This window comes from Pongo pygmaeus, chromosome 7 (assembly GCF_028885625.2).
Source record: "Pongo pygmaeus isolate AG05252 chromosome 7, NHGRI_mPonPyg2-v2.0_pri, whole genome shotgun sequence".
In the NCBI taxonomy this organism is placed as follows: domain Eukaryota; kingdom Metazoa; phylum Chordata; class Mammalia; order Primates; family Hominidae; genus Pongo; species Pongo pygmaeus.
In genome coordinates this window covers 30,812,435-30,833,632 of record NC_072380.2, presented here as the reverse complement: position 1 = coordinate 30,833,632, position 21,198 = coordinate 30,812,435, and the positions used below count along the sequence as shown (strand labels likewise).

The 21,198-nt window shown below is 44.1% G+C and overlaps 1 protein-coding gene across 1 annotated transcript in view; it reads left to right on the top strand.

The window, feature by feature from the left end:
• Positions 1-20,489, top strand: part of GSR (glutathione-disulfide reductase) — a 58,826-nt gene extending 38,337 nt beyond the window's left edge. Inside the window, exons 7-13 of the mRNA XM_054497928.2 lie at positions 2,966-3,065; positions 6,386-6,472; positions 9,964-10,122; positions 15,008-15,119; positions 17,146-17,277; positions 18,175-18,308; positions 18,865-20,489. Of these exons, the coding sequence (XP_054353903.1) occupies positions 2,966-3,065; positions 6,386-6,472; positions 9,964-10,122; positions 15,008-15,119; positions 17,146-17,277; positions 18,175-18,308; positions 18,865-19,014 (874 nt within the window). The 3' untranslated portion in view covers positions 19,015-20,489. The remainder of the gene's footprint in view (positions 1-2,965; positions 3,066-6,385; positions 6,473-9,963; positions 10,123-15,007; positions 15,120-17,145; positions 17,278-18,174; positions 18,309-18,864) is intronic.
• The last annotated feature ends 709 nt before the right edge of the window (positions 20,490-21,198 follow it).

The window sequence follows — 21,198 nt, the reverse complement described above, 5'->3', positions numbered from 1 at the left end:
TGTAGAATTGTGCTGGACTTTCTTCTTTTCCCTGAATGACCTCAGAGACCTTGTTAACGTTTGTGGCCTTCTGGGCTCCCCTCTTTAATCCTTCTAAGAGAGCTTCCCTGTATCGGTTTAGCCTTTGCATATCCTCTCTTTCATTTGGGTCCCACTGGGGGTCGGTTCCCGGTAACTGGGTCCTTACATACTCTTGGGGGTTTTGGTAATCAGCCGGTGCATGTTCCTCTAGCCACTTAGTTGCTGCTTGGAGCACTCTCCGCCTTTCATCTGTGTTAAAGAGGAACATGAGCAACTGGTGGCAATCAGCCCAAGTGGGGTTATGGGTCTGGATAATAGTTTGGAGTAAATCAATTAGAGCTTGTGGTTTTTCAGTATAGGACGGGGTATTGTTTTTCCAGTTGAGAAGGTCAGCAGAGGTGAAGGGCTGGTACACAAAAACACGCCTCTCCACCATGTGCCCATCCTCATCTATTCCAGTATACCGCTGCTCTCTCAGGGGCATTTGTATCCCCGTTTTGGGTCTTAAACGAGCTGCCAAGGGAGGGGTTTCTCCCGAGGCTTCACCTCCTCTCTTGTCTACTCTGGGTGGCCTAGGGATATGTTTGTCTTGTGGAGGCACAAGTACTGTGGACTCAAAAGTGGGGAGCCTCTCTCCCTGGTAAGGGGAGGGCACCACTGGGATCACTGGTGCCATCTCCTGCAATGGATCTTCTGATGTTGAGTCGAACAGAACTTCAGGAGTTGATTTCCCTCGGTGGGTGGAGGGGGATCCTTCCTTGACTGTCTGTCCCTTTGCTACTAGCACTGCTGCTGCCTGCCCTCTTAGCCACTGTGGGGGGGGGGTCTAGCACCAGCTGTAACCAAGTGTCTATGTATGGAAACTGGTCTGAGTGTCCTGACTTACCAGTTGCCTTGTGCCATACCTTAGAAACAAGGGACCTGTCCATGCTTCCTTCTGATGGCCAACCCACTTCTAATGTTGGCCAATCTATTTCACACAAAGTTCTAAGTTTCCCTGGTGTCATAGTAACCCTATAGTCTCCATTAAATCTCTTCCTAAAATTTTTCAACATAGTTCCTAGAGGAGTAGGCTTATTTTGTGTCTGACCCATGTTTCCTCAAGACAAAACACCAAGCTCACACCACACGCACACCACAAAGCAAAGAATGGGTAAAAAGGGCACACACACACTTTTTCCGTTTTCACCAAACCAGAATCAAAACCAAAATCAGAGTATCCAGAAATCCAAGCCATGTCAAACCAAAACCAAAGTATCAAGCAATTCAAGTCAAGTCAAAAACAAAAACCAAAGTGCCAGTACAGGCACGCCGTGGGTGATCAGGCCACGCTTCCACTCAAATGGAGTGGGCAAGTTCCGAAGACCAGTCTTACCAAGTTTCAAATGTCCGGACTCCAAGTGCCTGTTCCTTCCCAGTGTTCAGCCACTGCATTGATCTTCCACGGGGGCCTGCCACGCACTGCTCTGACGAGGCGTTCCACTGGGGCAATTGCCTACCCGGGAGCGCTCTCAGAATCCACGTCGCTCAAGCTGGCCGGAGTCCCCCGCAGGGATGCTCCACAGGGCAGGCCTAAGCCGCCTAAGGAGCTACCTCGACTGTCCGTCAATTACCTCGCTTCCCGGTCAGGGAACCAAGAAATGTAGCAGGATGAGTCACAGACAAAACTCCTCAGACACCAGATTAAAGAAGGAAGAGGTTTTTTATTCGGCCGGGAGCATTGGCAGACTCGTGTCTTAAGAGCCGAGCTCTCCGAAAAAGAAACTCCTAGCCCTTTTAAGGGCTTACAACTCTAAGGGGTCTACGTGAAAAAGTCATAATAGATGAAGTAAGCATGAGGAACGTGACTGGGGGCTACATACATCAGCTAACAGAACAAAAAGTTTTACAGTGCTTTCTCATACAATGTCTGGAATTTACAGATAACACCAGTAGTTTTGGTCAGGGGTTAATATTATTATTATTTTAGCCACCAGGGCCAGGTGGTGCCAAGGTCGTCTAGCTATTTATCTTACTTCTGTTTCTTTCCAACTTTCTGCTTTCTCCCTTTTTCTCCTGTCTTATAAACTAGGGAAAAGTGGAGGTTGGGGAGAAACTGAGAAGGCCAACAGGAGAAGTGGTAGCCTCATACCATAACACCACTGCACCTGGCTAACTTTTTGTATTTTTAGTAGAGACGGGGTTTCACCATGTTGGCCAGGCTGGTCTCCAACTCCTGACCCAGGTGATCCGCCCACCTCAGCCTCCCAAAGTGCTAGGATTACGGGCATGAGCCACCATGCCTGGCCTTACTTTTATATTTTTGTAGAGATGGTGTCTCACTATATTGCCCAGGCTCAAAGGAATATTTTCTACTTAAAGTTGCAATGGTATCCAGGATTGGATCTTGGAACAGAAAAAAACAGATTAATAGAAAAACTGGGCTAGGCAAGGTAGCTTACACCTGTAATGGCCGGCACTTTGGGAGGTCAAGGCAAGAGCATTGCTTGAGCCCAGGAGCTGAGACTAGCCTGGGCAACATGGTGAGACTCTGTCTCTACAAAAAAAATATATAAAAATTAGCTGGGTGTGGAGATGAATGTCCGTAGTCCCAGCTACTCAGGAGGCTGAGGCTGGAGGATTGCTTGAGTGCTGGAGGTTGAGGCTGCAGTGAGCCGTGTTCACACTGCTACACTCCAGCCTGGGTGACAGAGACCCTGTCCCAAAAAAAAGGGAAAAAGTGGTGAAAATCTGCAGTTTAGGGTTTAGTCATTAGTAATGTACCAATGTCAATTTCTTATTTTGACAAAGGTACCCTAGTTAAGTAAAATGTTAACATTAGGGAAAACTGATCAAGGGGTATAATAAGGGAAATCTCTGTACTATCTCTGCAACTTTTCTGTAAATGTAAAATTATTCCAAAATTAGTTTATTTAAAAATACTAACCCTCTGCTTGCATCTCAGCCGCAGCATCATTGTTGGTGCAGGTTACATTGCTGTGGAGATGGCAGGGATCCTCTCAGCCCTGGGTTCTAAGACATCACTGATGATACGGCATGATAAGGTAAATTCCACCTTTTCCTCTTCCCTTTTCTTGATGTTAATTTAAAAAATGAAGAATTTTTTCTTATGTTGTCATTAAATACTAGGGTGCAAAGCAGGTGTGGGGGTCAGTTGGTTGGTTTCATATGGTGCTGTATCCAAGTTACCTGAATTTGGCCTATATCCCTCCCAGTTGCTGGTTGATGATGATAATTTTGAGTTGGTCAAATTGGCTGGTAATTTCATCACTAAGTGGTAGATAGTCATGAGATGCCCTCATAGGGAGACATGGGGGCCTAAACATAACTGTTAGCTAAATTAAACAGACTGTTAGGTTAATTTATTTTTTTATTTTTATTTTTATTTTTTGAGACAGAGTCTCACTCTTTTGTCCAGGCTGGAGTGCAGTGGCACCATCTCGGCTCACTGCAACCTCCGCCTCCTGGGCTCAAGCGATTCTCGTGCCTCAGCCTCCCGAGTAGCTGGGATTACAGGTGTCCACCACCACGCTCAGCTAATTTTTGTATTTTTAGTAGAGATGGGGTTTCACCACGTTGGCCAGGCTGGTCTCGAACTCCCTACCTCAGGTGATCCACCCACCTCGACCTCTGAAAGTGCTGGGATTACAGGTGTGAGCCACCGAGCCCGGCCAGGTTAATTTATTAATTTCTGGAAATCAATTTTATATGATCAAGTAATATTAGATTGTTGCCACTCATTCCAAACAATTTACTAAATTCCTTGCATTAAAGCAGGGGGGTCCAATCTTTTAGCCTCCCTGAGCCACACCGGAAGAAGCAGAATTGTCTTGGGCTGCATATAAAATACACTAACACAAACAATAGCTGATGAGCCAATACAAAAATAAATTGCAAACTGGGCACAGTGGCTCACGCCTCTAATTCCCAGCACTTTGGGAGGCTGAGGCGGGCGGATCACTTGAGGTCAGGAGTTGGAGACCAGCCTGGCCAACATGGTGAAACCCCATCTCTGCTAAAAATCCAAAAATTATCCAGGCATGGTGGCAGGCAACTATAATCACAGCTACACGGGAGGCTGAGGCATAAGAATCGCCTGAACCCGAGAGGCAGAGGTTGCAGTGAGCCAAGATTGCACCACTGCACTCCAGCCTGGGCAACAGAGCAAGACTCTGTCTCAAAAAAAAAAAAAAAACTGCAAAAAAATCTCATAGCATTTTAAGAAAGTGTACAAATTTGTGGTGGGCCACATTCAAAGTCATCCTGGTCCTCACATGGCCTGGAGGCTGCAGGTCGAACGAGCTTGCATTAAAGGGAATCTTGTAGATCATACACTTGAACTTTTTTTTTTTTTTTAAGAGACAGAGTCTTGCTATGTCACCCAGTCTGCAGTACAGTGGCATGATCATAGCTCACTGCAGCCTTCTGAGCTCATAGGATTTTCCTGCCTCAGCCTTCCGAGTAGCTGAGGCTACAGGTGTGGGCCACCATGCCCTGACTAATTTTTTTTTTTTTTTTTTTTTTTGAGACAGGATCTCACTGTGTTGCCCAGGCTGGAGTGCAGTGGCACATCATGGCTCATTGCAGCCTCAACCTTCTGGGCTCAAGCGATCTTCCCACCCCAGCCTCCCAAATAGCTAGGACTACAGGAGCATGCCACCACACCCAGTGAGGTTTCACCATGTTGCCCAGGCTGGTCTCAAACTCCTGAGCTCAAGTGATCCGCCCACCTCGGCCTCCCAAAGTGCTTGGGATTACAGGCATGTGCCACCTGACTACTTTTTATATATTTTTAGAGATGAGATCTTACTATGTTGCCCAGGCTGGTCTCGAACTCCTGGCCTCAAGCTATCCTCCTGCCTCAGCCTCCCAAGTAGCAGGGAGGAGTTCAAGACCAACCTGGGCAACATAGTGAGACCCCCATCTCTACTACAAAAAATTAAAAAATTAGCAAGGTGTAGTGGTATATGCCTGTAGTTGCAGCTACTTGGGAGGCTGAGGGAGGAGAATCACTTGAATCCAGGAGGTCAAGGCTACAGTGAGCAAAGATTGTGCCACTGCACCCTAGCCTGGGCAGCTGACTGTCCCTAACAAACTTGTGACTTAGGCAAGCCACATAATGCCTTTGGGGCCTAGTTCTGCAGGGACAGATTTTATCAGATCTCTGGCTACCAAGATGCTATGATTCTAATTCTTATGTGAGCAGATGGAGGGAGACAGGGATTCTGAGAATCCTAGGCAGTATGTACTTTAAGGAACTTTCTCTGTGGCTTTGAAACTGGTTATATACTTAGCTCCAGGAGATTGAGGTCCTGAATAATATTTTTTCATAGGTAAGTATTATTTTGCTACAATATATCCAGCAAATTAGAAGGATGGGGAAAGGTAGAGGAGTTCCTAGCTTGAATTTATATATAGATAAGTAAATAAACTGCAGCAGTCTGTCAAAAAATGGGGTAATTCTTGCATCTGTAAAATTGGCTACTTTGCAGAGAGCCACATCTACTTGGGCTTCCTACCCTCTCCCATCCCAAATGCACCAAGTTCATTCTCCCTCTTTTTCCCAGTGTTAACTCCATTTTAGAGCTACTCTGTGGCCGGGCATGGTGGCTCACACCTATAATCCCAGCACTTTGGGAGGCTGAGGTGGGCGGATCACCTGAGGTCAGGAGTTCGAGGCCAGCCTGGCCAACATGGCGAAACCCTGTCTCTACTAAAAATAGAAAAATTAGCCAGGCATGGTGGTGGGCACCTGTAATCCCAGCTCCTCGGGAGGATGAGGCGGGAGAATTGCTTGAATCCGAGAGGCGGAGGTTGCAGTGTGCTGAGATGGTACCACTGCACTCCAGCCTGGGTGGTAGAGCAAGACTCCCTCTCAAAAAAAAAAAAAAGAACTACTCTGTGAATAACTCATGACCTCCCACCTGAACTCCACATGTGGATGGTCACAGATTTATCTCCAAGGCCAAACTGTTGAGATTTATGGATAGACAAGATTTTGCTAGTGAACCTTCCTTTCAATCATATCAGATGGAAAGCAGACCTTGAGATATGAAAAGTGGAAAGAGAATTTCTGTTCCCTGGACTTAAGGAAAAGAGAAGCAAGCTTTGCAAGGAGAAGACAATGGACAATGACTGTCCATTTAACTGTAAGACAGGAGTTGGTGAAGTCATATGTATTGCAGATGGTGGTGGTGATGTAGGAAAATAGGGAATTTATTAATACTCCACTCCCAATATGGCCATAAATAAGGAGGAAATAATTAGGGGAGAGATAATGCTGAAGTTTCCCTCCCAAGTTTGTAGTGTGTCTTTGCTCAAGTTTTCTTCCTCTCGCATTACCCATCCCTATGTTGATATGCAGGTACTTAGAAATTTTGATTCAATGATCAGCACCAACTGCACGGAGGAGCTGGAGAATGCTGGCGTGGAGGTGCTGAAGTTCTCCCAGGTACGGTGCCGAGCCCAGGCTTGCACACGGCCCCTAGTCAATCACACTTTCTGCTTGTGGCTTCGCCCAGTTAGTTTAAAACACAAACACTGTGTCTACCCTGGTCCATATATTCCATCTCTAGAGTTCTCCCGATTATTTCCTTCCTCCTAAGAAGCTGTATTTTGGCCAGGCGCGGCGGCTCACGCTTGTAATCCCAGCACTTTGGGAGGCTGAGGTGGGCGGAACACTCGAAGTCAGGACTTTGAGAACAGCCTGGCCAACATGGTGAAACCCTGTCTCTACTAAAAATACAAAAATTAGCCGGGCGTGGTGGTGTGCACCTGGAATCCCAGCTACTCTGGAGGCTGAGGCAGGAGAATTGCTTGAACCCAGAAGGCGGAGGTTGCAGTGAGCCGAGATTGTGCCACTGCACTCCAGCCTGGGCGACAAGAGTGAGATTCGGTCTCAAAAAAAAAAAAAAACGGCTGGGTGCGGTGGCTCACACCTGTAATCCCAGCACTTTGGGAGGTCGAGGTAGGCGGATCACCTGAGGTTGGGAGTTCGAGACCAGCCTGACCAACATGGAGAAACCCCATCTCTACTAAAAATACAAAATTAGCTGGGCGTGGTGGCGCATGCCTGCAATTCCAGCTACTCGGGGCAGGAGCATCGCTTGAACTCAGGAGGTGGAGGTTGCGGTGAGCTGAGATTGTGCCATTGCATTCCAGCCTGGGCAACAAGAGCGAGACTCCATCTCAAAAAAAAAAAACCTGTATTTTACATTACAGCATTGAAGTCAAGGGTAAAATATTAGAAATCTGGCAGTTGAATTCAGATGAACTTTGATTTTTTTTTTTTTCTTTTTGAGACAGTGTCTCACTTTGTCACCCAGGCTGGAGTGCATTGGTGCAATCTCAGCTCACTGCAGCCTCAACCTCCTGAGCTCAAGCAATCCTTCCACCTCTGCCCCCACCAAGTAGCTGGGACTACAGGCACATGCCGCCACACCTGGCTAATTTTTTTGTATTTTTTGTAGAGATAGGGTTTTGCCATGTTGGCCAGGCTGGTCTTGAACTCCTGAGCTGAGACGATCTGCCCACCTTGGACTCCCAAAGTGTAAGGATTACAGGCGTGACCCACCACACCCGGCCCCTGATTTTTTAAATTTGGATTTTAAAACTGATTTTTGTGCTCAGGTGTCTTATTATACATCGTTAATATTTTTAGATTTATATTTATTTTTTAGGAAATATTATGGAATCTAATTTTTATCTTTTTTTTTTTTTTTTGAGATAGAATTTCGCTCTGTTGCTCAGGCTGGAGTGCAGTGGTGCCATCTCGGCTCACTGCAACCTCTGCCTCCTAGGTTCAAGGGATTCTCCTGCCTCAGCCTCCTGAGTAGCTGGGATTACAGTCACGCACCACCATGCCTGGCTAATTTTTGTATTTTTAGTAGAGACGGGGTTTCACCATTTTGGCCAGGCTGGTCTCCAACTCCTGACCCTGACCTCAAGTGATCCACTCACCTCAGCCTCCCAGGGTGCTGGGATTACAGGCGTGAGCTACTGTGCCCAGCCTATCTTTCTTGGGTTTTTTGGTTTGTTTGTTTTGTTTTGTTTTTGAGACAGTCTCGCTCTGTCGCCCAGGCTGGAGTGCAGTGACACAGTCACAGCTCACTGCAACCTCCACCTCCCAGGTTCAAGTGATCCTCCTGCCTCAGCTGGGAATATAGGCACCCGCCACCATGCCCAGCTAATTTTTGTATTTTGTTTTAGTAGAGATGGGTTTCACCATGTTGGCAGGCTGGTCTTGAACTCCTGGTCTCAAGTGATCTGCCACCTCAGCCTCCCAAAGTGCTGGTATTACAGGCATAAGCCACCATGCCTGGCCTCTTTCATTTTTAAAATTATTTTTCTTGACACAAGGTCTTGCTGTGTTGCCCAGGCTGTAGTGCAGTTCCACGATCATTGCTCACTGCAGTCTCCAACTCCTGGGCTCAAGCAATCCTCCCACGTAGCTTCTACAGGTGCATGCCACCATGCCTGGCTAATTAAAAAAAAATTTTGTAGAGATGGAGTCTCGCTATGTTGCCCAGGCTATTCTCAAACTCCTGAGCTCAAGTGATCCTCTAGCCTCGGCCTCCCAAAGTGTTGGGATTACAGGTGTGAGCCACCATGCCCGGCCTAGAATCTAATTTTAAATCATACCCTTTGAATTTTGTAGTTAGAAAGAATTACAAAGTGCTTTATTTCTCAAGCAATCACTTGAATTTCAGGCAGTATTTTCCTAGAGAATTAGCCTTTTAAAAATGATCTTCCCTTCCCCCACATAGACCTTTTCAGCATAGACCACATCAAATAAAATTGTGAATGTAAAAATGCTGGGCTGGTGGAGGAGGCTACCATCATAACCACCTTAGGACCTTCAGTAAACTATTTATTTTCTCCACTCTCCCAACCCAAGTCTTACCTTCCTTCGTTCCAATTAAGAATATACAGGGATCCTGGGCACAGTGGCTCACACCTGTAATCCCAGCACTTGCAAGGCCAAGGCAGGAGGAGAATCAGTTGAGGCCATGAGTTAGAGACCAGCCTGGGCAACATAACAAGATGCCATCTCTATGAAAAATTAAAAATTAGCCAGATGAGGTAGCACGTGCCTGTTGTCCTAGCTACCCAGGAGGCCAAAGTCGGAGGAGAGCTTGAGTCCAGGAGGCTGATCTCGCCACTGCACTGCAGCCTGGGCAACAGAGCAAGACCCTGTCTCTTAAAGAAAAATAAATAAATAAATATTTTATTTATATGTAAATATATATTTATATAAATAGATTTATGTATGTATACTTTATATATAAATATATTTTATATATGTATATTTTATATGTATATTTTATTTATAATATACGTATATTATATATAACAAATATATGTTATATATAAATATATATATAATATATGTATATTTATATATAAATGTATTTTTATATAATATGCGTATATTTTATATATATAAATATATTTTTTTATATAAATATATGTATATTTATTTTTTATATATATATGTGTGTGTGTATATATATATATACACACACACATATATATCCAGGGAGAGGCACTAATTGTGCAGTTTGGAAAAGTTTCCCAGTGATGCTGCCGTGGCCCACTTTCAAAGTACTATGCTTAGGTTTACCACTTAAAATGTTATTACAGTTTTCCAGAAGTACACTTTAAAATACTTTGTTTTTGAAGTGAGGCATTACAATGGTGTCATGAGCTGACATTTCCAGCCACTGACTGGAAGATTTGGGTCAACCCAGGGGACAGGCTTGGTTTAAGGGAGTTCAAGTGTTGGTGGCCTTTGGGTAAAAGTTTATGTCTATGTTTGTATGTGGGATTCAGTAGGGATTTTCTTTAATGTTAAAAATTCTAGTTTCCTCTGTATTTGCTTTCCTTCTTCCCCTGTCCTCCCCCAGCCTCCACACATGTGTAACACATTTTATTTGCCAATAGGTCAAGGAGGTTAAAAAGACCTCGTCGGGCTTGGAAGTCAGCATGGTTACTGCAGTTCCTGGTACGTTACCCGTCATGACCATGATTCCAGATGTTGACTGCCTGCTCTGGGCCATTGGGCGGGACCCAAATACCAAGGGCCTGAGTTTAAACAAACTGGTAAGCTGGCCTGGTCTGCCCAAAACATTCGTGAATCTACTACAAGTCTTATGGTTTTATTTTCCCCCCAAGACACCCAAAACGGGTGGATTCCATTGGATTCTTTTCTCTTTTTTCCATGTATTCAGTTTGTGATCAAATTTCATTGCTTCTTCCTTTGAAATTAAAAAAAAAAGTTTTCTTTTCTCTTCTTTCCTTTTCCTTTCTTTTCTGGTTTTGTTTTTTTCTTTTTGTTTTTGAGACAAGGTCTTACTCTGTCACCCAGGCTGGAGCTCAGTGGTGTGATCATAGCTCACCACAGTCTCAACCTCCTGGGCTCAAGTGATCCACCCACCTCAGCCTCTGGAGTAGATGGGACTATGTGTGTGCCACAATGCCCAGCTAATTTTTTTATTTTTTTATTTTTTTAGAGATGCAGTTTCACCATGTTGCCCAGGCTGGTCTCTCGGCTGAAGCGATTCGCCCATCTCAGCCTCCCAGAGTGCTGGGACTATGGGCATGTGCCGCCACATCTGGCCTTTTTCTTTTCTTTCCTTTTTTTTTTTTTTTTTTTTGAGACAGGGTCTTGCTTTGTCACCCAGGCTAGTGTACAGTGGCATGATCATAGCTCACTGCAGTCTTGAATTCCTGGGGTCAACTGATCCTTCTGCCTCAGCATCCCAAGTAGCTGCAGCTACAGGAGTGTGCCACAACACCTGGCTAATTTTTAAGTTTTTTGTAGAGATGGAGTCTTACTATGTTGCCCAGGCTGCTCTTGAACTCCTGGCCTCAAGTGATCCTTCCACCTCGGCCTCCCAAAGTGCTGGGATTATAAACATGAGCCCCCATGCTCAGCCAGCCTGCCACCTCTAACCTAGTTTCCTGTTGGCCTCCCTCTTACAGACTTCGTCTTCGTTATGTGAATGTCTCTTTCAAGTCCTATGCTGATCTCTTAGCATCTGTAGTAGGTAATCCAGATTGCTGGGTGGGTAACTGTCTTGTACATTGTACACAGGGATGGGAACAGATGTGAAGCTGTCTCTCTTGCCTCTACCCGTGCTGTCTGTATTTGTGGACAGTTGGCATTCTTACTTGTTCTTTTAAATGTTGAAGTAAAATCTAGAATGGGAGCTTGGGGTGTAGTTCCCAGAGTTTGACCCGAATTTGAACCTTAGTTCTTATGACATAACAGTTGCATGGCTTTGAGCAAGCAGCTTAATTTCTCTGCTTCAAGTGGTTCATATTCGCAATGGGAATGAAAAAAGTTCTTGCCTCATTGGGTTATACAGAAGAGTAAATGAAAAAGCGCATGCAAAGTAATTTATAACTGTGAGACCCTAGCTTACATTATGAACACAATGAATGTTCACCTGCTGTTGATAATGATGATGATTTTTCTGATATGCTATACTACTCTATTAGTAATAATAGAATAATTTATGTTTGAGGTGCATATATTTATTTTGTTCCGGTTTTTTGTTTTTTTTTTTGAGACAGAGTCTTGCCGTGTTGCCCAGGCTGGAGTACAGTGTTGTGATCTAGCTCACTGCAACCTCTGCCTCCTGGGTTCTAGCGATTCGCCTACCTCAGCCTTCCGAGTAGCTGGGATTCCAGGCGTGCACCACCACGCACGTCGAATTTTTGTATTTTTTTAGTAGAGACAGGATTTCACCATGTTAGCCAGGCTGGTCTCGAACTCCTGACCTCAGGTGATCCGCCCACCGTAGCCTCCCAAAGTGCTGGGATTACAGGCGTGAGCCACTGCGCCAGGCCTGAGGTGTATATATTTGATAGAGCTGCTTGAGCAGTGTATACCATTTTGATTTATATTCTAATACTAAGTTTCTGTTGTAATGTGGATTCCTTTTTTGTTTCTGTAAAAAGGTCATTTTTCTGCATGTTAACTTATAAAATATTCAGGGAGATGTTTTGATTGTTTGTAATCTTGTTCAGTGACATTTAGTAAAATTAGTTGCCTATTTTCATATTAACAAAACTAGTCAGCCAGGCGCCGTGGCTCACACCTGTAATCCCAGCTCTTTGGGAGGCCGAGGCGGGTAGATCACCTGAGGTCAGGAGTTCGAGACCAGCCTGGGCAATGTGGTGAAATGCCGTCTCTACTAATAATACAAAAATTAGCCGGGTATGGTGACGCATGCCTGTAATCCCAGCTACTTGGGAGGCTGAGGCAGGAGAATCGCTTGAACCCAGGAGGCGGAGGTTGCAGTGAGCCGAGATCACGCCATTGCACTCCAGCCCTGGCAACAAAAGCAAAACTCCGACTTAAAAAAAAACAAAAACAAAAACAAAAAAAAAACCCAAAAGAAAACAACAACAAAAAACTGGTCATTCAGCTTTTCACCTTTCAAGAGATATTTTGCCATTGTACAGATGTAAGCACTGATAGGTCCAGTTTTCAACTAAATTTGCTAACTTTTTTTTTTTTTGGGGGGGGGTACAGGGTCTTGCTCTGTCACCTAGGCTAGAGTACAGTGGTGCCACCATGGCTCGCTGCAGCCTTGCAGCGTCAAACTCCTGGGCTCAAGTGATCCTTCTACCTTAGTCTCCCAAGTAGCAGGAACTACAGGTGTGGTCCACCACACCTGGCTAATTTTTTGAAAAATTTTTTGTAGACACAAGGTCTCACTGTATTGCCCAGGCTAATTTTGAACTGGGCTCAAGCAATCCTCCCACCTCAGCTTCTCAAAGTGCTGGGATTACAGGCATGAGCCATTGCACCCAGCCTATATTTGCTAAATTTTTGAAGAATGAGGCAAAAAAAAAGGTTCAGTCTCATTTGACATTAAGATATATTTATATAATGCAAATTGAGTGATTACTATGTGCTAGGTCTTATCAACATGTTACTAATCTAATTTAATCTTGCCAACAACCGGCAAGGTATAAGGAAGCCAGGAGCACAGAGATACTAGATAATTTACGGGGCTGTAAACTCTATGGTGTAGGGAGAATGTCTGTCTTACCATTGTATTCTCAGTGATGAAGTCAAAGTCTCATTTGTAATAGAAGCTTAAATATTTGTTGATAAACAGGTGGTTATACAAGGTCTCATAACTGGTAAGTTGCAGAGCTAGGATTTGAATTTTGGTCTGTCTGTACCAAAGGTTGTACTCTTTTTTTTTTTTTTGAGGCAGAGTTTCGTTCTGTTGCCCAGGCTGGAGTCAGTGGCGCCATCTCAGCTTACTGCAATCTCCACCTCCTGGGTTCAAGTGAGTCTCCTGCCTCAGCTTCCCAAGTAGCTGGGACTTCCCAAGTAGGTGGGCATGCACCACCACGCCCGGCTAATTTTTTGTATTTTTAGTAGATACAGGGTTTCACCACATTGGCCAGGCTGGTCTAAAACTCCTGACCTCAGGTGATCCGCCCGCCTTGGCCTCCCGAAGTGCTAGGATTTACAGGCATGAACCACTGCGCCCGGCCAGTTGTACTCCTAAGCTCTATGGCTACTTACTTCCTACTTCTGCCATATCTCTGCTTCTCACATATACTTAGGATTTGCAAAGCCACATGATAAGCATAACGCGTCTTCTTGAAGCAAAAATTTGACTACATATAGGAAAAGATTTTTGGTGAAGGGAAACATCAATATGTGTTTTTGTTTTGTTTTTACTTTTCTTCTGGGAGTCTGCAAAAAACATCAGTATATTTTAGAGTAGAGTGCAAAAGTTGCTTGGATTTTTAAAGATAAAAATGGTAAGCTTCATAGAAATGTGCTTTTGGCCAGGTGTGGTGGCTCACACCTGTAACCCCAGTGCTTTGGGAGACCTAGGCGTGAGGATCACTTGAGGCCAGAAGTTTGAGGTCAGCCTGGGAAACAGCAAGACCTATTCTATAAAAAAATGTTAAAAAGGCTAGGCGTGGTGGCTCACACCTGTAATCCCAACACTCTGGGAGGCCGAGGCAGGCGGATCACGAGGTCAGGAGATCGAGACCATCCTGGCTAACACGGTGAAACCCTGTCTCTACTAAAAATACAAAAATATTAGCTGGGCATGGCAGCGGGCACCTGTAGTCCCAGCTACTCGGGAGGCCGAGGCAGGAGAATGGCGTGAACCCGGGAGGCAGAGCTTGCAGTGAGCCTAGATCGCGCCGTCGCACTCCAGCCTGGGCGACAGAGCGAGACTCCATCTCAAAAAATAAATAAATAAATAAATAAATGTTAAAAAATTATCCAGGTGTGATGGCACATGCCTCTAGTCCTAGCTACTCGGGAGGCTAAGGCAGCAGGAGGATTGCTTAAGCCCAGGAGGTCAAGATTGCAGTGACCCATGATCACACCACTGCACTCCAGCCTGGGTAACAGAGCGAAACCCTGTTTCTAAAAAACTAAATAAACATAGATAGGCTTTTGGTGACTGCTTGAGTCAGTGTGCCTCAGGAGCAGTGCTTCCATGGGACAAGTTGAAAAGCTGGACTCCAGAGGGATTCCAAGTGGCACACCTGATAGTTGAGTGATCCTCTTCATGTCTGCCTGGCCAGTTGAATTGTACATTGCAATGTCAAATCCTGTTAAAACACCTCAGAAGTGGATAAAATACTACCTTTTATGTTAAGCAAGAAATGAAACTTGCCAGCTTTTTTTTTTTCTAATTTTTAACAGAGGCAGGGTCTCACTATGTTGCCCAAGCTGATCTCAAATTCCTGGGCTTAAGGGATCCTCCCTCCTCAGCTTCTCAAAGTTCTGGGATTACAGGTGTGGGCCCACTGTACCCAGCTTGAAACTTGCCAGCTTTAAATGCCTTTCATGTTGCAGCTGAGTCTCATGGTTTCTTGGAGATTCTGGCTGCAGTTCCCATGTGAAATGAAGGAGGGAGATCCAGAGGTTTGATCTACCTTTTTTAGTAGGTGGGCCAAGTGTTTACATGATATCTCTTTGTAATTTTAGGGGATTCAAACCGATGACAAGGGTCATATCCTAGTAGATGAATTCCAGAATACCAACGTCAAAGGCATCTATGCAGTTGGGGATGTATGTGGAAAAGCTCTTCTTACTCCAGGTAAGGTCTCTTCCGTTCTTGGTGAGGGAGGGTCTGTGTGTTACTTGATCCATCTGGCTCTTCACTGTCAAATCTGCAGTCTGCTTAAGCAAAGTTAAAAGGATGAGTGTCTTTATATTGTCAAAATGATACAATGTGTTGAAATAGATATTGGTTGGATACCTGACATTATCTGAATAAAAGACTTAAAATGCTTAGCACACACTGAAGTTTTCATGCAGACAATATGATCACCCTTTGCGGAACTCTCTTAGGAGCAGACTTGTGCTTGGTGGCAGTAGAAGGAAGTGGCATTTCGAAGAAGTAATTTAGGTTGGCATTTTTTTTTTTTTTTTTTTTTGGAGATAGGGTCTCACTCTGTTACCCAGGCTGGAGTGCAGTGGCATGATCATGGGCTCACTGCAGTTTCAACCTTCCTGGGCTCAGGTGATCCTCCCACCACAGACTCCCAAGTAGCTGGGATCACAGGTGCATTTTTTGTAGAGACAGGGTTTTACCATGTTGTCTTGAACCCCTGGGCTTAAGCAGACCGCCTGCCTCAGCCTCCCAGAATGTTAGGATTACAGGCATGAACCACCACACATGGCCTAGATTGTCATTCTTGTATGACTGGTCTTGATACGACCATGACTGATTTCCTTCTCTCCCGCATCCCATACCTCAATCCGCTTCCTAAGCACCATTTCAAGCTCTGTCCCGTCTTTATCCATTAATGATCACCTGATCTACTTTCAATCTGTACCTAGAACTTCATCAGCGATTCCAGCATGTCCCAGGGCCTTATATCAGGATGAAAACCTACACCAGTCACACACCCAAACCCTTTTAGCTCCTTTAGAAAGTTCTTGCTCTTGGCTGGGTGTGGTGGCTCCTAGCACTTTCGGAGGCTGAGGTGGGGGGATCGCTTGAGTCTAGTAGTTTGAGACCAGGCTGGGCAACATAGTGAGATGTTGTCTGTATTAAGAAAATAAAGATTCAGCTGGGCACAGTGACTGACGCCTGTAATCTCAGCACTTTGTGAGGCCGAGGTGGGCAGATCACGAGGTCAAGAGATCGAGACCTTCCTGGCCAACATGGTGAAACCCCATCTGTGCTAAAAATACAAAAATTAGCTGGGCGTGGTGGCGCACGCCTGTAGTCCCAGCTACTTGGGAGGCTGAGGCAGGAGAATTGCTTCAACCCAGGAGGCAGAGGTTGCAGCGAGCCGAGAAGGCGCCACTGCTCTCCAGCCTGGCAACAAGAGCAAGACTCCGTCTAAAAAAAAAAAAAAATAATAATAATAATAATAATAAAGATTCTAGGCGCAGTAGCTCACGCCTGTAATCCCAGCACTTTAGGGTTATAAAATAGAACTAAAGATGCTGAAAACTAATATAGTTTGTTCCATAAATATTGTATTAAAAAGCTAATATCTTCATTAAGTAGATTAACTGCCAGGTAAGTGAGAATTTGTGAATGCGTCTTTTGGGAGTGGGGCCAGACAGGTTGAGCATCCCTTATCTGAAATGCTTGGGACCAGAAGTGTTTTCAGTTTCAGATTTTGGAATATTTGCATATATATAATGAGATATTTTGCAGATGCGACCCAAGTCAAAACACGGAATTCATTTGTTTTACATACACCTTATACACATCGTCAGAAGGTAATTTTATACGATATTTTAAATGTGTGCATGAGGCGTACTTTTGTCTGCGTTTTTGACTGCAACCCTTCACATGAGGTCAGGTGTGGAATTTTCCACTTGTGGCATCATGGTACTCAAACATTTTGGATTTTGAATTTCTGGATTAGGGATGCTCAACCTGTAATAGAATGTATAGAATTCTCGTAAGCCAATCATTTTGAGTTGTTCGCTGAGGCATGATATGTCTTTGCTGTATTAAACTATCTAGATAGTGTAATGAACAATGGTGTGAAACTGTCAGAACTAGGGCATTAAGCTAGATGGATAAATGCATAGTGGAACAATTTAGCTATGTTAAAATAGACAGTAAGATAAACACTGATTTTAAAATATCTCCATAGTTGCAATAGCTGCTGGCCGAAAACTTGCCCATCGACTTTTTGAATATAAGGAAGATTCCAAATTAGATTATAACAACATCCCAACTGTGGTCTTCAGCCACCCCCCTATTGGGACAGTGGGACTCACGGAAGGTAGGTATTTAAAAACTGAAGGTCATTTGTGGTTTCCTTCCTCTTTCCCCTGCCCCCAACTTTAAATTAGGTCTCTGTCAGCTGATGAAACCTATCTCAGCCCCAGATTACGTTGCTTTTTGGTTACTCTCTTGTCACAGTTCCAGTTTTCTCCCCTATTACTACTTTGAGTGTACAATATCTTTCCTTCACACCACCCTATCTCTTTGATCTTTTTTTTAGCTTTTTTATTTGAACTGATTTTAAATTTAAAGAAAAGCTCTGAAAATAGTACAAAGGACTCCTCTCTAACCTTAATATTTTTGCTTTTTCATTTTTTTACTCTACACACACACCACACGCGTATATCTTTCCTAAGAACTGGCCTTTACATAAACCGAGTATCATTTTCTTTTTTTTTTTTTCTTTTTGAGAGAAGCTCTCCCACTGTCACCCAGGCTGGCGTGCAGTGGCACGATCTCTGCTCACTGCAACCTCTGCCTCTGGGTTCAAGCAATTCTTCTGCCTCAGCCTCCCGAATAGCTGGGACTACCAGGCCTGCACCACCACCATGCCTGGCTAATTTTTTGTAGAGACGGGGTTTCACTGTGTTGCCCAGGCTGGTCTCAATCTCCTGGGCTCAAGCGATCCGCCTGCCTCCACCTCTCAAAGTGCAGGGATTACAGGCATGAGCCACTGTGCCTGGCCTTTCTTTTCATCTAGAGGCAGAATTCCTCAGCCCTTCTTTTGTCTTATATTATACTGACATTTATTTTGTAGAATACTTCTCATTTTGGCATGGTTTGATATTTCCTCGTGGTTTGATTGAGGTTATGTATTTCTGGTCATCTCCCTCTTTGATAGTTCAGTGTAATTGTTTAGTTTTCTGATAGATGCTTTTTTTAATGTGCATTGTAGATGAAGCCATTCATAAATATGGAAAAGAAAATGTGAAGACTTATTCAACCAGCTTTACCCCGATGTATCACGCAGTTACCAAAAGGAAAACAAAATGTGTGATGAAAATGGTCTGTGCTAACAAGGAAGAAAAGGTAAGGAAAAATCCAGCAAACTAAATAGTGCCTTGCAAAATGGACAGGGATGGCAGTATTTTGCAGGGGTGGAAAGGAGGGAGACCAAGCAGTTGAGCCTTCTGATTCAACTGTACAGGCCCACTTTGATCTGTCTTACATGCATTTTGGGGTTCTTCATAATATTTCATCTAGAAGGAGGTTCCACTCCTTTTAAAAAATAAGGATGATGCCAGGCGTGGTGGCTCATATCTGTAATCCCAGCACGCTGGGAAGCCGAGGCAGGCAGATCACCTGAGGTCAGGAGTTTGAGACTAGCCTGACCAACGTGGTGAAACCCCATCTCTACTAAAAATACAAATTTAGCCAGGCATGGTGGTGCGCACCTGTAATCCCAGCTACTCGGGAGGCTGAGGCAGGAGAATCACTTGAACCCGGGAGGCGGAGGTTGCAGCGAGCCGAGATCATGCCATTGCACTCCATCCTGGGCAACAAGAGTGAAACTCCATCTCAAAAAAAAAAAAAAAGAAAAAGAAAGAAGAAGAAAGAAAAGAAAATGTTTCTCTTTTTTTCCCAGGTGGTTGGGATCCATATGCAGGGACTTGGGTGTGATGAAATGCTGCAGGGTTTTGCTGTTGCGGTGAAGATGGGAGCAACGAAGGCAGACTTTGACAACACAGTCGCCATTCACCCTACCTCTTCAGAAGAGCTGGTCACACTTCGTTGAGAACCCGGAGATGCGTGTGGCTGGCAGTGGGGCCCATAGATCTTCTGAAATGAAACAAATAATCACGTTGACTTACTGTTTCAGTTTTATGTATTTCTTTATTTTAATCAGGATCTTCTGATAGTAGAAATTTTTAGTACATAATAGAACTTATTTATGGAGTTAGAAATTTGTAGTGTTATCCAGGATTGATTTTCATTTGATCACGTCTCACAATAAATATTTTCAAGTTTTTTTTTATTAACAGCTCTGTGCTAGTTTTTTTTTTTTTTTCTGTTTTAGCCTCATCCCAAATATAAAACTTTGTGAAGTAAAATTAACTTAATGTACTTGAATGAATAGAACTTGCTAATTTTTTTTTTTTTTTTTTGAGACAGAGTTTTGCTCTCATTGCCCAGGCTGGAGTGCAGTGGTGCTATCTCGGCTCACCACAACCTCTGCCTCCCGGGTTCAAGCGATTCTCCTGCCTCAGCCTCCCGAATAGCTGGGATTATAGGCACGCACCACCACACCTGACTAATTTTGTATTTTTAGTAGAGATGGGATTTCTCCATGTTGGTCAGGCTGGTCTTGAACTCCATACCTCAGGTGATCCGCCCACCTCGGCCTCCTGAGGTGGTGAGATTACAGGCGTGAGCCACTGCGCCGGCCTGCTAATTTTCATAGAAGTTGATGGCAATTCTTCACATGTAAACAATGCCAGTGCACAGAACCTTTATATATTTTTTGAAGCCAGTACTTTGCTCTGCATATAACAAAGCTGCCTCAAGGATGTGACCTTTTTCTAAAAGCATGTAATGTGAGAAGCCGGCCTGCCTTATTTTCTTTTTTAATGATTAAAATGGTATGTGGCCAGGCATGGTGGCTCAGGCCTGTAATTCTAGCACTTTGGGAGGCCAAGGCAGGAGGATCACTTGAGCCCACGAGTTTGAGGCCAGCATGCGCAGCATAGCAAGACCGCATCTCTACAGAAAGTAAAAAAAATTACCTGAGTGTGGTGGTGTGCACCTGTAATCTCAGCTACTTGGGAGGCTGAGGTGAGAGGATCACTTGAGCTTGGGTGAAGTGAGGCTACAGTGAGTCCTGATCATGCCACTGCACTCAATCTTGGACAACAGAGCAAGACCCTGTCTCAAAAAAAAAAAAGTATGTATTATTTTTATGAGATGAAGTGCATCAAACTTGGGAAAGATTTGAGGAGGCTGGGAACCTCCTGGAAAAACCCACCTTGAAAAAAGATATGGGAGACATTTAGAAGTGATTCCTGCCTTGAGAAAAGATATGAGAGACATTTAGAAGTGATTCCTGCTTTCAGAAGGAGGTGGATTCAAATACTTCAAAAGTCCCTTCCTCTGCTAAGTGTTTATAGTTCAGTGAATAATTTCAATATTTGTATGTGTTCTTGTCATTTTATTTTTTTCTGAAAAACTTCCAAAAATTTGAAAATAAAATTATAGCCTTTTCGTCTTATAAAATTTGTTACTGTGAGCCTTAATTGGTACACAGGAAATTGGTTTATTTTCTAAGGATATTTCACATTGGAGAATCAGTTGCCTGTGCTTATGGGGGTGAAAAGGGAGTTCTCATATGAAAATAAAGATCAAAGGTATAAAAGAAACATTTAGCAGATTAATGATTGAGTTGGAAGAAAAGCCTAGAAATCATTTAGGTCTTTAACACTTTATTTCTATTAGGTTTTACCAGCTAGTTAAATTTTTCCATGATTTTCATTAGTCATCCAGTGTTACTGAATACTTTTTTTTTTTTTATTTTGAGACAGAGTCTCGCTTTGTCACCAGGCTGGAGTGCAGTGATGCGATCTCAGGTCACTGCAGCCTCCTGGGTTCAAGCAGTTCTCCTGCATCAGCCTCCTGAGTAGCTGGGATTACAGGCACGTGCCACCACACCCAGCCAGTTTTTGTATTTTTAGTAGAGATGGGGTTTCACCATGTTGGCCAGGATGGTCTTGATCTGTTGACCTCGTGATCTGCCCACCTTGGCCTCCCAAAGTGCTGGGATTATAGGAGTGAGCCACTGCCCTGGGCCCACTCAATTCTTTACTGTGTGTTCTGTTAAGCGTTAAGCTTTTACTGACTGTCTTTCTGGTTAGTGATGGCCAGTTACTGCACTGACTTTTTTTTTTTTTGAAACCAAGCCTGGCTCTGTTGCCCAGGCTGTAGTGCA